Source organism: Herpailurus yagouaroundi, unplaced genomic scaffold (assembly GCF_014898765.1).
Source record: "Herpailurus yagouaroundi ecotype Mexico unplaced genomic scaffold, PumYag 188, whole genome shotgun sequence".
In the NCBI taxonomy this organism is placed as follows: domain Eukaryota; kingdom Metazoa; phylum Chordata; class Mammalia; order Carnivora; family Felidae; genus Herpailurus; species Herpailurus yagouaroundi.
Genome location: NW_024412419.1, coordinates 25,476,620 through 25,489,098, shown reverse-complemented (window position 1 = coordinate 25,489,098; position 12,479 = coordinate 25,476,620). Strand labels below are relative to the sequence as shown.

Below are 12,479 nucleotides of genomic sequence, written 5' to 3'. Positions count from 1 at the left end.
GGTGTGTGCCACCTTCCCACACACGGACACTCTTGCAGCTGCAGATCTGACCAGGGGAGTTGGGTTGAGATGTACAAGGGGCCCCTGGAAGGGGAAAACAAGTCACAAGAACAGAACCGGTAATGTGAGTGCTGTTCCCTTTCTGTCATCCTTCCCTCCTTTATCTTTACCCTTTTCCTTTTATTCCATTCCTGCTCCAGGGTCACGGTTTGATGGCCTTCAGGCCAAATTCAGCCCGTAGGCATATTTTGCCTCACCCAAAGGGAAGGTTTAAAGAGTGTGAGTAGGCAGGTGTTGTGAGGTACTTACAAGGGTATCCACTGGCATTTCTGTTCTCAGTGACCCTGAAGGCACGTTCGTTTGTGACCCCTGCTAGGTGCTTAGGTTCAGTAGGGCCCCTTGAAAATTGCTTGGCTCCGTAAGTGTTCCTTGAGGCAAAAGGGCCTCGTGATGATGCCTGAAGATATTTCCCAGCCCTGTTCAGGCAAAGGAGGGGAGAGGAGCCGGACTTTGGGAAAGTGATTTCTTCTGTCCCTGAGAAATCCGAATCTTGTTTGTAGTGCTTTATTAGTTCCTTCTAGAAATTGCTTCCCGTGGGGTGAGGCTCTGACCTCAAGGCCCCATCTCAGTCCTGCCGGAGGCCCCTGTGGCCACGTTGGAAGATGGCTACAGCATCGCCCTTGCAGACCCCACCTCGGTCTGATGAGGTGACCATGCGCCCAAGATGGCTCAGCGGTCCACACCAGAGGCAGTGTGCTGCAGCGTCCTGCTGTGTCCAGCTGGAGGCTTCCTTTCCTAAGCCCATTTCCAGCTCTTCTCGTCCTACATCCAGATGCTTTGCTTAGTCTCCCCTGGGCACTGGTTCCATCTCTTCGTGCATGCTGTCCTCCAGCATCGGCCTCCTGGTGACGGACAAATCCATCTGCCTGTGCCACTGTGCAGTCCACCAAATCCTCTTTCTCCTGAGCCCCGCGGGGGTCCCTGGCTATCTCCCCTCCCTGATCTCTTGCTCTCTGGATTCCAGACCTGGAAGGGGGGAGGCTTTTGGTGTTCCAGTCCTGGCTTACTGCTGCAGTCTTTGAACCCGCAGGAGAGGACGCAGAAATGCATGTGAGTAGGGCCAGCTCTCTCTCTGGCCTCATGCCCACCAACAATTGGGAGTATTCTTTTAGCAAGCGATAAGCAATTTGGGATGCCTGTCCACGTAAAGGGGCTCTGGGTCTCGAATTTATAGGACTCTGGGTAGGAAGGAAGCAGACACATCAGCATGAATGCTCACGTACCCAGGCACCTGCGGGGAAGCCAGCCCTTCTTCCCCAGCCACGCAGACTTACACTTCCCTGGTACCTCCCTCTCGTGCTAATTAGTAAGCAAATTAATCTCCATATACAGTCCAAATTGTGTGCGTTTCCTTTGTTCTATTCCAGAAACAAAAGCCGGGCTTCTGTCCATTCCATTAATCATATTATATTTCTCAGTTGGAGTTTCCAGGCAATTAAAATAATTATCAGAACTTCTCTGCTTCCAGAAAGCTCGAAGCCTGCTACAAAGTCGTATTTGCATGTGGTGTGCAGTTGGGATACAGGTGGCGTGTGGATGTTGGGACAGTGGCAGGGAGGAGAGAGCTGGGTAGTGGCGGTTCTTGCTGTCAGAGGTTTGGTGAGGGTAATTGGAAGCAGATGGAGAAAGAAGCCAGCATTAGAGAGGGTTCTAGGCTTGGCATCCAGGCTGGCAGGCCCTCCAGGGGCTCCGAGAAGTCATAGCAAGCAGCTCCCAGCAGATTCATTTTCTAATCACCTGGCTCTATGGTGGGGGGTGGGGAGGGCATGAGTTGTGAAAGGAGAGTGGGGAAGAAATGGAAAGACCTAGAATAGAAGAGTAAACTCATTCCTGCTGATTACATGCTACCTCATTTGATCCGAGAAATAGCCCTTTCCCCCTCTATTATATGTCCATTCCATCTATCACATTCCTTAAGGAGTGACTTTCGTGTAATTAATACTAACCATTAAACTCCAACATTGAAGGAGCAATTGCCTAATTCACAGGAAAATTTAAATTTATTACTGGCACCCGAGATAAAATGAATCCTGAAGAGGAGAGAAAACCCTGCAGAAGATAAATAGAAAGCCAAGTGGGATATTGACTTGATCCTTCTCCAGTGCAGGGTAATTTGGCTTCTAAAGTGAGTTAGATCATAATAAATTAAATTTAGATTTCTGCACATCAGTTAAATAACTCCCAAGACAGAATTCCAGCGAGAGGAAGAGGTGATAATACATGGTGGAAATATTAAAGTGAAGATCTTATCTAATAATCCATAATTGATGTGCTGTCCCTAAATGAGGGAAAAGGATTTTCCAGCTCTTTCCCTTGCCATGAGCCCCAGTGAGTGGAGGGCCGGCTGGCCCTTCCTTCTTTCTTGGGGTTTGTCCTGCACACCGGGAGGAGTCTGTTCCCAGGGTCCTTCCTTTCCCAGACGATTCACTCTAGGCAGGACTTAGAGATTGTTCTGTCCTCTTCACTCTCTGGACTGGTTGCTGGAAAAATAAGGTCAGTCCCCAGCTGGGTGGACATTAGAACAGTGCTGGGGTGACCAGATACTCCTCCATTTTTAAGGACTGCCCAGCAAGGGGGTAAAACATGGCCTGGATTGATGAAAAACATGTCCTGGTGATGTTGAGGGAACACAAGCTTGGAAGCCAACAGCCCTGGGTTCGAGCGTTCGTAGTGAACTCCCAATCCATGTGGTCTTAAGCAGGCTCCTTTGTTTCTTTGAGCCTGTTTTCTCATCTGTGAAATGGGAACAGCACGACTGGCCTGCCTGCTTTACAGGGGTAAGGGAGGTGCGGCATTCCAGCAAAAAAGCTTTGCAGCTAATGAGAAACGTTTCTCTTTGGCCTGTTTGATATTGCCCTTCAGTCGTTATTATACTTTCTTCTTTCTAAAAGTTATGCTCGGTTCTTTTTCAATGAGCTTTTGCTCTTGGCTCATTTTTTTTCTTCCATTTTTTAACCATTTTGTCTACAGTTCTGCTTTATTTTGTATCCCCAACTCTTACATCTGAAGTCTTTGGAAGATCTAAATCTGTTGTTTATAGTTTCCACTAACTCTCACTAACAGTGACTTGTTTCCCTGTGTGTCTGCTCTTCTGTTGTGATTTCACCTTTTGATGAGCTTTGTGAGAATCCTGGGGACCTAAATTGGAGATGCTTTTCTCTAAATAGGATTACATTTGCTTCTGCTGGGAGCCGGGGCTACAACTGACCTGGGACCACTTAGTCCTTCTTCCTGGCCTTAATTGTGGAGGATGTGGCTTCAGTTTCTCCATTTTGGGGGTCAAGGTTTACTTTCTCAATGACCTTTACCCTCAGGGCAGCGTCACATTTGGTCTGCTTCCCATTCAACTCCCAACTCTAGTTTCAACACCCTGTATATTCCCCTGGCCTCACCCCACTTCTCACATGGAAGATTTTCCTTATAGAAAGCCCAGAAATACATTTTTAAAACACAATTTGTCGTCATTGATGCAGGATCTGGTTGTATGAAGGCCCCCGTGAGTGTCTGGTCTGCTGAGGTGCGGGAAGCAGAAACCTCCGGGGGCGGAATGCAGGGACGCTCGCCTCGGTGCTGGGAAACCGAGGCTGTCCACATGTGAAGGTGGGAACTTCAGTGTCCGTAGTGAGCTTAGAACCCGGCCCGGGTCTACCGGCTTTGACATAGACACCTCTCAGCTATGCGAACTTGGGCAGACCATTTATCCTCCGGGCCTCAATTTCCTCATTTGGAAATTGGGAATACAGTTGTCATTGTATGTTAGGTCTGTGCGAATTAGAAATAATTTGGGGCACCCCTCACTCACTGCTTCCCCCTAAGGTTCTGACAGGGGGGCTGTGGGATTAATTTTGGTTTTCTGATAAATGGCAGACATTACCATAGGTACAGCATTTTCACAGAACAGCTCCCATGTAGCAAACCTGGATAGAAAAGTTAGGGGTGCCTGGGTGGCTCAGTTGGTTGGGCGACCGACTTCAGCTCAGGTCATGATCTCGTAGTCCGTGAGTTTGAGCCCCGCGTCGGGCTCTGTGCTGACAGCTCAGAGCCTGGAGCCTGTTTCAGATTCTGTGTCTTCCTCTCTCTCTGACCTTCCCCCATTCATGCTCTGTCTCTCTCTGTCTCTAAAATGAATAAACGTTAAAAAAAAATTTTTTTTTTAAAAAAAGAAAAGTTACTCCGTCGTGAGCAGTGTTTCCTCTTCTCTTACTACATGTATGGAAAGGTTTCCAGAGTGTTTGAATTCTTTGATGAACCCTATCAGGCTTTTTAGTTGGTCTTGTTCTCCTGGACCCTTTATTATATGTTTTGCACTCCTCTGTGTCGGTTTTTGACACTACGATGATGGTACCAGGGGTTAAGCCCTAGAAGACGCAGTAGATATAGCTAAATATCCAAAAGGTATGAGAAAGATTAGAGTTGTATCAAATAGCCTGGGGGAAAAAAACAGACCCAGAAGGGAGATAATGCCAGGAGACAGATTCTGGTTCAATATTAGAAGGAAACTTCTAGATGTTGGAGTCCTTTGAAGCTTGGAGTGAGCTACTTGGGACCTCTGTGTCCCTGTCTGGACCCAGGAGGGACGTCCACTGGGCAATGGAATGTTATGCTGGAGTTTCAAACATTGGATGGATAGATGAATGATCTCATCTTTAAATAATAAGTTATATCATTATTTTCAATTCTAATCTCCCATGTGTTAGCCTAGCATATTCCAACCTTCCCACAGGAATCTGCCTGCAGAATTGTACCCTTCCTGCCATGGCTGGGTGGAGACTAGGTGCCCAGAAAGGAGAGTGATAGACGGGTGGGGTGATGGTGAAGGGGGCACAGAGACCCTTTGAGGGAGGAAGATCCCCATGCAGAGAAAGAAGTTGGCTGAGAAAAATGATGGGAAACACACACATAGTCTTTGAAGATGACCCAAGAAGATGGCAGTGAGGCTGTGATAAAGCAGTGTCACCTAATAGCTGGGAGCATAGGAGCTGGAGCCAGGCTACAGGGGTTCAAATCCTGGCTCTAGAACATACTACCCATGTGACATTGGGCAAGTCACTGAATCTCTCTCTGCCTTGGTTTTCCCACTTGTAAAATGGGAATGGTCAAATTGGCATCTGTGATTGTGAGGATTAGATGTAAATGACACCTGATAGGGGTCCCCCCAGAGTGTTAGTCCTTTTGTCATAGGGTAAGTTTGAGAAGTTTTATAATAATCAGCACAGTTCAGAATGGGACAGAGGCCTCATCAAGGGATAGAGACGTTCTCATTCTGATGGCAAAAAGGAAGAAACTTAGGGTAACAAGTGAACTGGTAGCTTGGGAAAGGAGAGGAGACAAGAGCATTAGTGGAAAATAATAGCCACATAATCAGCTCTAATAGTATTAGTGCAAAATAATCAGTGTGAAAGTAGAACAGAAGGAGCAGGCCAGGGATGGATGGAGGTAAGGGGGTTGGGGGTGTCTCATGAAAGCATGGTGGGAGGAAAGAAATGAAGCCACTTGGATGTTCTTCTGAGCTTTTGTCTTTGGTGCCAAATTATTTAAGCTGGGGTTTGGCTGACTTAATCAGGTATATTCTATAGAAAAGATTGTCTTTTGTTTTCTGTGTGTGGCATCGTGCTTACCGTTAGAAACACACACACCCTCCAGACTGAGTAAATTCTGGTCAGAAAGTCAAGTGTGATCTTTCTGGGGGGCAGCGGGGTGGCTGGATGGTGGTGAGGGCCACACAGGAGGGGACGCGGTCCTGGAGTGGGGTCTCGTAGGGGCTCGTGGGTGTGTGTTCTTGTTTAAGAGAGCAGTATCTCTTCCTGTAATAGGAAACTTTGTGGAGGTTAAAGTGTGTGCTCAGGCACTGTCCCAGAGAGTCACATGAGCCAGAAAGCAAGGAATCCAAAACCTGGATACCATGTGCACTCTGGACTCGCAGAGACTGAGCAGGAGGACTCATGCATTGAAGAGCTTGGAAACCAACTCCAAATTAGTTCCGGAAATATCTGGTGGAGTCTGGGACCCTTCAAAAATCCTGGGAGGGCTATAGCCACTTTGATATGGGGGCAGGCAGGGAAAGAGTGGCTGGCTCTTCCTTTGGGTCTGCCCCCCCCACCTCACTCCTCAAGGGGGGGTGGTTTCTCTGCCCACTCACTCTCAGCAGAGGAGATACCCCTGGCTTGTTTCCGTGGTAAGACAGAACAGACCGAGGTGTTGGGAGGTTCTAGGAAGGATTCAGTCACCAGTCCCTTTGCCATCAAGCTTGGGCAAGCCAGCCTGCTAGCCTCTCTATACCCATCCCTCCCTGTCCAGATGGGGTTGTGTGTGCATGTGCATGCGTTCTGGGCCAATATGTGCAAGCTGCCTTGTAAAATAGAAATTGCTATTCGGATGGTAGTGTTAGTATTTTAAACACAGGCTCGCTATTATTTAATACATCCAGATATCATTGTAGGAAAACCAAGCTCCTGGTGCAGAGGGTTCCCCCCCCACCCCCAAAGCGGATCCCAGGGCAGCAAAGTGTGAACCGGCTCTGTGCATATGACCATGGGAAGGAGCAGTCCCCTCCAAGGATGCCTCTGACTGGTTGTTCAGACACTTGCCCTCGCCAGCCAGGCTGTTGCTCTGGCTCTGGGCTTTCTGGGGGCCAGAATCCCAGCTGAGCTCCCATGGCACCAACCCCAAGGGGGCAGATCCTGGTGGGGACGTCAGAGATGCTTTGCTGCCCGGAGGGTGGTGATCGCCGGGCGGAGCAAACAACCTGGTCTTATGCCCTCTTGGTCCTGGGCCTGATCTGGTGTGAATAGAGAGTAGGGGATGAGGCCAAGGGGTGTTTACCTGCCCTTTCTCCAGCCGCGGTGCCTCTCCACAGGGCCTGCCCCTCCAACTGCTTCATGGAGCTGTCCAGCCACGCCCCAGCACTGCCCCAGTGCAGGCTTCCCTTCCCACCAGCTTGGATTACTGAGGTCCCCTGCCAACTGGGCTCCTTATGGCAGTCTCTTCCCTCCACTTCGTCCTGCACATGTGGCCAGAGACCTTTCCGTTGGACCCGCTTCATACAGACCCAGCTGTGTTTCAGAGCTTTCTTTCCCTCGTGTGCTCTTTGCAATTTCCACTTTGGGCCTCCCCATCCCTGAGCTAGCCATTCCCTGACTGGATTCCCCCTCCTCCGGATCTTCCTGCCTTATATCTGGGTTTTCAGTATGCCTGTTATCTCCCCTCCCATTTCCTCTTAAGCAAAGCAAACTGTCTGCTCCTCTTTCAAGCACTAATTCATTTGCTACCTCTTCCAGGAAGCCCTCCCCATTTCCCTCACCCCTTTGGCATAGGTGTCATGGGTGTCTTCGTGCATGTCTCTCTGTGGCCTTGCAACCCCTCTGCAGCCTTCTGTCTCTGCATCTCCCCTCTGTGGCACAGAGCTCTGTAGGAACTTACCATGTAGGGAACTGCAGAGAATTTAACTGGGAATGAGCCAGTGGGAGGTGGTGTGGGGCCCCATGGCCCTTCTCTGCAGAGAAGGATGTCAGGGTCGCTCTGTAGTGATGTCCCAAGCATGGGTGACAGCTGTCAGGCTGTGACATTGCACAGCACAGGCCAGGGATCTCACACCCCACCCCCTGTATAGCAGCAGTATCCCAAGACATTAATAAGATCCATTATTGGATAAAAATCGCTGGTTTCCTAAGCTTCATTCTGTGCTATTAGCAGGAGAATGCTGTTTCAAAAGGAGATAACAGGAAGAGAGAGAGAGAGAGAGAGAGAGAGAAAGATCAATTACTAGATAAAATCAAGTGGTATCTGAGATAAATGTGTGCCCTGGCGAGCTGCCCCTCTGAGCTGCCTTCTGTGGGTGGAGCCCCTGCCCTAGCATGTGTGGGGCCTGCCCCGGGGCCTTCCTGTCAGGCTCCCCACGTACAGGAGGGCATCCTGGTCAGTGATGGCATGGACAGTACCCAGTCAGCTTTTCATACGCTTGCACAGCGACTAGGGTCAAAACACATAAGTGAGCATCTCATCCTTGGTGATGATGCCAGCCCCAGAGCCCCAGCCCCCACATTCCAGGGCAGAGTCCGGTCAATAGGTTCTTTCCAGAGATACAGAATGCTTTTTGCTTTGGTGAACCTGAAAGGGCTCAGTGGCTCTCCTCTAGAGGTGATGGTGTCAGCACCCACTGGGCAGTGGCCATCGAGGGAAGCATCCAGCTTGTGGAGGCTCTAGAAGCCCGCACCTTGCTGGCTGGGTGGAGAGTCTCCGCTTGGCTGCGGAGGTGGTGCGGGCAGGGCAGACGAGGCGGCCTGGCTCTGGGCAGGAGCCGTCCCCTCCCCGTGTAAATCCCCTCGCCTCCTCTGCTGTGTGGAGGCCCCAGAGGGCCCAGGAGACTGCGCTCCGCTTTGGGCCTCTGCCACCGTCTACCTGTGCAGACGAGCCTGTAAGCCTTGTGAAAACTTGTCTTCCCAGCTCAGCACAGAGCGTTTAGGGAGGATGGAACAAGATCCTGAGTACAGAAGCCACCTTCTGCATTCTCAAGCGCTGTCTCCACGTACGGTGAGGGACTGATGCTTCTTAAAAATAACCACAGAGTCCGGGGTTGGAGGAAGAAAGGAACACGCCAGGGTCCATCTGGTGGGTAGCACACCATTATAGATGGAGCGCCTACTTCTCATCTCTTCCTGTGGCACAGGGAGGAATGACACTCATTTTGCACCTGCTGTGTGTTGGCGTTTTTCAGCCAGGTGTTCTCAAATTACCCTGGAGAGCTGGCCTGTGGGGTCAGGCTTCTAGGACCCAAGTCCCGGCCCTGCCACTTCCAAACTGTGGGATCCGGAGCAAGGTACTCAGTTTATTTAGGCCGTTTTCTTGTCCGTGTAATGGGAATGTGAGAACTGTCCACCTCTTAGAACTACTGTAAGAAGTGGGTAAAGGTTCTCGTACAACACCTGCTACATGGCACTCAGCAAATGGTAGCTGTCTTCATTGTGTTGTTCTCTGTTATTGCTGCTGGGGGTGTTACCAACGTCCTACCTCTGGCCCCATCTTTGGGCTGGACTGTGCCAGGACAACTCCGTTCTCTGCAGTTGGGCGCTGACAGAGAGGGCTGACGGAGGGCTGGGAGCCATTCTCACGGACTGCCCATTTGTGCTACACAGAATTTGGACACTGACTGGGAAGACCTGTGGGACCAGTTTGATGAGCGGCGGTATCTGAACGCCAAAAAGTGGCGCATTGGTGACGATCCCTATAAGCTGTATGCTTTCAACCAGCGGGAAAGCGAGCGGATCTCCAGCAATCGGGCCGTCCCGGACACTCGCCATTTGAGGTACTTCCCTATTTTCCTCCTTATTACTCTCTGCTCTTCCCTGAGGTCATGACAGAGCCACAGCAGGCTTGATTTGCACGGTGCCCATGCCAACAATGGGGGCGGGCGAACCATCCGTGGCCGGCTGGATGCTGAAGTTTTGTGATGTGGTAGTTTACCCTCTCTGTGCTGCTCACTGCTGCGAGGCGTCCCCAAGCGCCTGCAGGGAGAATGGGGGGAGCCCCCTGCACCTTGCCTGCCTCACCGCAAAGTCACAGAGCACTAAAGACCCTGTAGCCTGGGCCCGTTGTCCCTGGCAGATTCCCACGGCCTGGCCTGGCTTTCAAACAGAGGGAGGGCAGGATGGGCAGATCCCTGGGAAGTCAGGTTGGTGGCCTCATCTGTCACTGGAGGAGGTCCTTTCCTCTGACAGCCCAGGCGCACTTCGTCCTGTGAGATGGAAAAATCAGAGGGGCCTCAGATTACATGCCATTGCTGTCTGCTTCAGAGCAGCCCGTTCACATGGCCTCCACTCTGCCATGTCCTTGGTCAGGCCACACCTCCGGATGGGCTGCGGAGATCAGGCCTGGAACGATGCAGGAAGGTTCTTTCTAAACAAGAAGAGCCTTTGTGATGGCACGTTGCCTCATTACCAATCCTTCCTGGAGTCGAAGTGGCCCTTTGCTTCCTGATGAGGCCTGAGTCAGTAGGTCAGCCTTGACCCCAGCTCCCCTGTGCTGGCCTCCTAGCCCACAACTGGGAGACCCAGCTGCACCAATGGCCCACGGGTACAAGTTTGTGTCTCCTGCAGGAATTTCACTTTGCACCAGCTTCAAATGGCAGACTGGCCTGTGGGGGGTAGAGGGCCTTGAAGGCATGGTTAAATTGAGAAGCTATATGGCTGGCATGAGCTTCTTAGCTTTCTACCTTTGTTCGGGTCTGCGGGTACCCACTTGTGGACACGGGTTTATGACCGGGGCAGTACGGATTTTCATGACTTATGAGGCTGGCCTGTCTGGTGGTGCTTAAGTTGGCAGTCTGTGAAGGCTGGTAGACTCAGTTTCCCCAACAGGGCCATACAACTCAGAAACCTTGACTTACGTAGCATGTTTCCCATGGAGCAGCTCAACCAGGCCGTGTCAGTGACTGTCATTCGTAAACAGAGCTGGAGTCCCGGTTGCCCCACATAAATAAAAGCCAGAGCGATGAGCTGTAAGGTATCTGTGGCTTCTTCTAACTTGGAGGGTTTGTAAACTTAACTCTCTTCTTATGGTACCCACGAGACTCTTCCTTAGCAGCAGGAAGACCCCCACAGACAGAGATCCGGGGCACTGGCTGTGCCTCGAACACTCCCTGCTGCCGTCCTGAAAGCTTCTTAAAATCAGAGTCTTGTATTATTGCTGTTAAAATTCCCCAGCACGTATCATGTTCCCTGGCACCTGCTAAAATTTTCTTTAAAAATTAGATCATTTTATTTCCCTGAGTAGAGACTGCACGTAGGAGAAGAGCAAATAGAACACAGAAGGCTGAGAAGCCCCACTGGTCCCAGGCAGGTCCCTCCTTGTCCTGAGTCCAGATGGCGAGACCCTCTGGAAGGACAAATGGATGCTTCCTGCCAGGAAAGGAGCAGGTGCATCTGGGTGAGAGCTGTACCCTAACCTGCAGAAGGAGGGCAGGCGGTGGGGGTTCGCTGACCAGACAGGTTCGAAGGGATGCGTTGAATAGGATGAATTTCTGCATTCACCCTGGTCTGCGATCTGAGAGGCAGAAATGAAAGCGGTTTACAAGGCCGGACATATGTGTTGGTTGTGGGGGAAGAACTGAGACTATTGCCAAGGACTCACGTTTACCGGGTCCTATTCAGGGCCCTCTGCAGCGTGTTTCATTTGTTAAGTGAGTGTGATCTGCTGGCATGGCAGCAAGAGGAGGAGAGAGGCTTTAGATGAAATCCAGGCCCCCTTTGGGAAGACAGAGGGGAAAAGTCTATCAGCCATATGTCTGCCTCAGGGCACTAACCTTGCCCTGTGGGAGCTGGGGTTCTGGGAGCAGAGAATTTCAGATTTGTGGATCCTGATCTAAAAGAGCAGGAAGAGGGAAGGACAGGTGATTGGAAATGAGGGCCAGGGACAGGGGAGGATGAGTGATTGGGAATGAAGGCCAGCACAAGGGACCCGGCCGCCATGGCAGGGGTATTAAGCTCCAACTGTGTGCACAGCCCCAGGCTAGCATCAGGAGAGGCCATCTCCAGGCAATGTCTGGTATGGGGCTGACCCTGTGACCACATCACTCTTGTGCTAATGAGAATTCCAGCAACCACCAGCAAAGCCCAGTGTTCTTCCCTCAGATGGGCCCCACTGGGGGGTGACCTTCTATCTCCAGGATCTCCTACTTCCAGCCCTTGCTTCCCACGGAGCCTGTGTCCAGGAGGTTAAAACCCCCAGCTAAGTCCCTTAATCCTGTGAGTCCAGACTCCCTGTATCTTGACTTCATCCGGATGCAGTGCCTGGGGTCCTTCTTGGGCCCTGCCTGTCACAGCTCTGACCAGTTGTGTCCTCTGGTGGCCTGTATCCTACAGACTAGGGATTCAATCAGTGGCTGGCATTTGGGGCTGGATCATACTTTGCTGTGGGGGCTGTCTTGTGCATTGTAGGAGGTGGGAAGCATCTCTGGCTTCCACCCACTAGATGCCAGGAGCAGCCCCCACGTGTGACAACTCAGAATGTCTCCAGGTATCGCCAGATGTCTCCTGAGGGGCAAAGTTGCAGTGAGAGCCATTGCTGTTAAGCCAGCCCCACTTGTTAGCTGACTTCTCAAGAGGGAAACATCAACATGCATCAGCAGCCCCAGCAACAGGACAAGGCCTTTGGCCTTCTGGGAGACTCATCTTTGCTAGCACCTATTACAGAGCCTGGTGTGGGCTAAGATTTCCAGAAACGTTTGTTGAACAAATGAGAGGGGGGTTAAGCCCACAGAGACACTTGACTGTTTCCTCTCATCTGCCTCATGTGCAAAGAGGGAAAGAGGGCCAAGAAGAAGCCCCCTTCGTCCACTCCCTCCATGCTCGGGGGCTTTAGATGAAGGGACAGGAGAACAGACTCAGTGAAAGGAAAAAGGCATTTTCCCTCATTACTGGAAAGAG

General features: G+C 51.0%; 1 protein-coding gene across 6 annotated transcripts in view; it reads left to right on the top strand.

Moving 5' to 3' along the window:
• GALNT14 (polypeptide N-acetylgalactosaminyltransferase 14) overlaps positions 1 to 12,479 on the top strand; it is a 214,385-nt gene that overhangs the window by 124,571 nt on the left and 77,335 nt on the right. For all 6 annotated transcript variants that reach the window (XM_040496432.1, XM_040496430.1, XM_040496436.1 and 3 more), the window contains exon 2: positions 9,192 to 9,361. In XM_040496432.1, the coding sequence (XP_040352366.1) occupies positions 9,192 to 9,361 (170 nt within the window). The remainder of the gene's footprint in view (positions 1 to 9,191; positions 9,362 to 12,479) is intronic.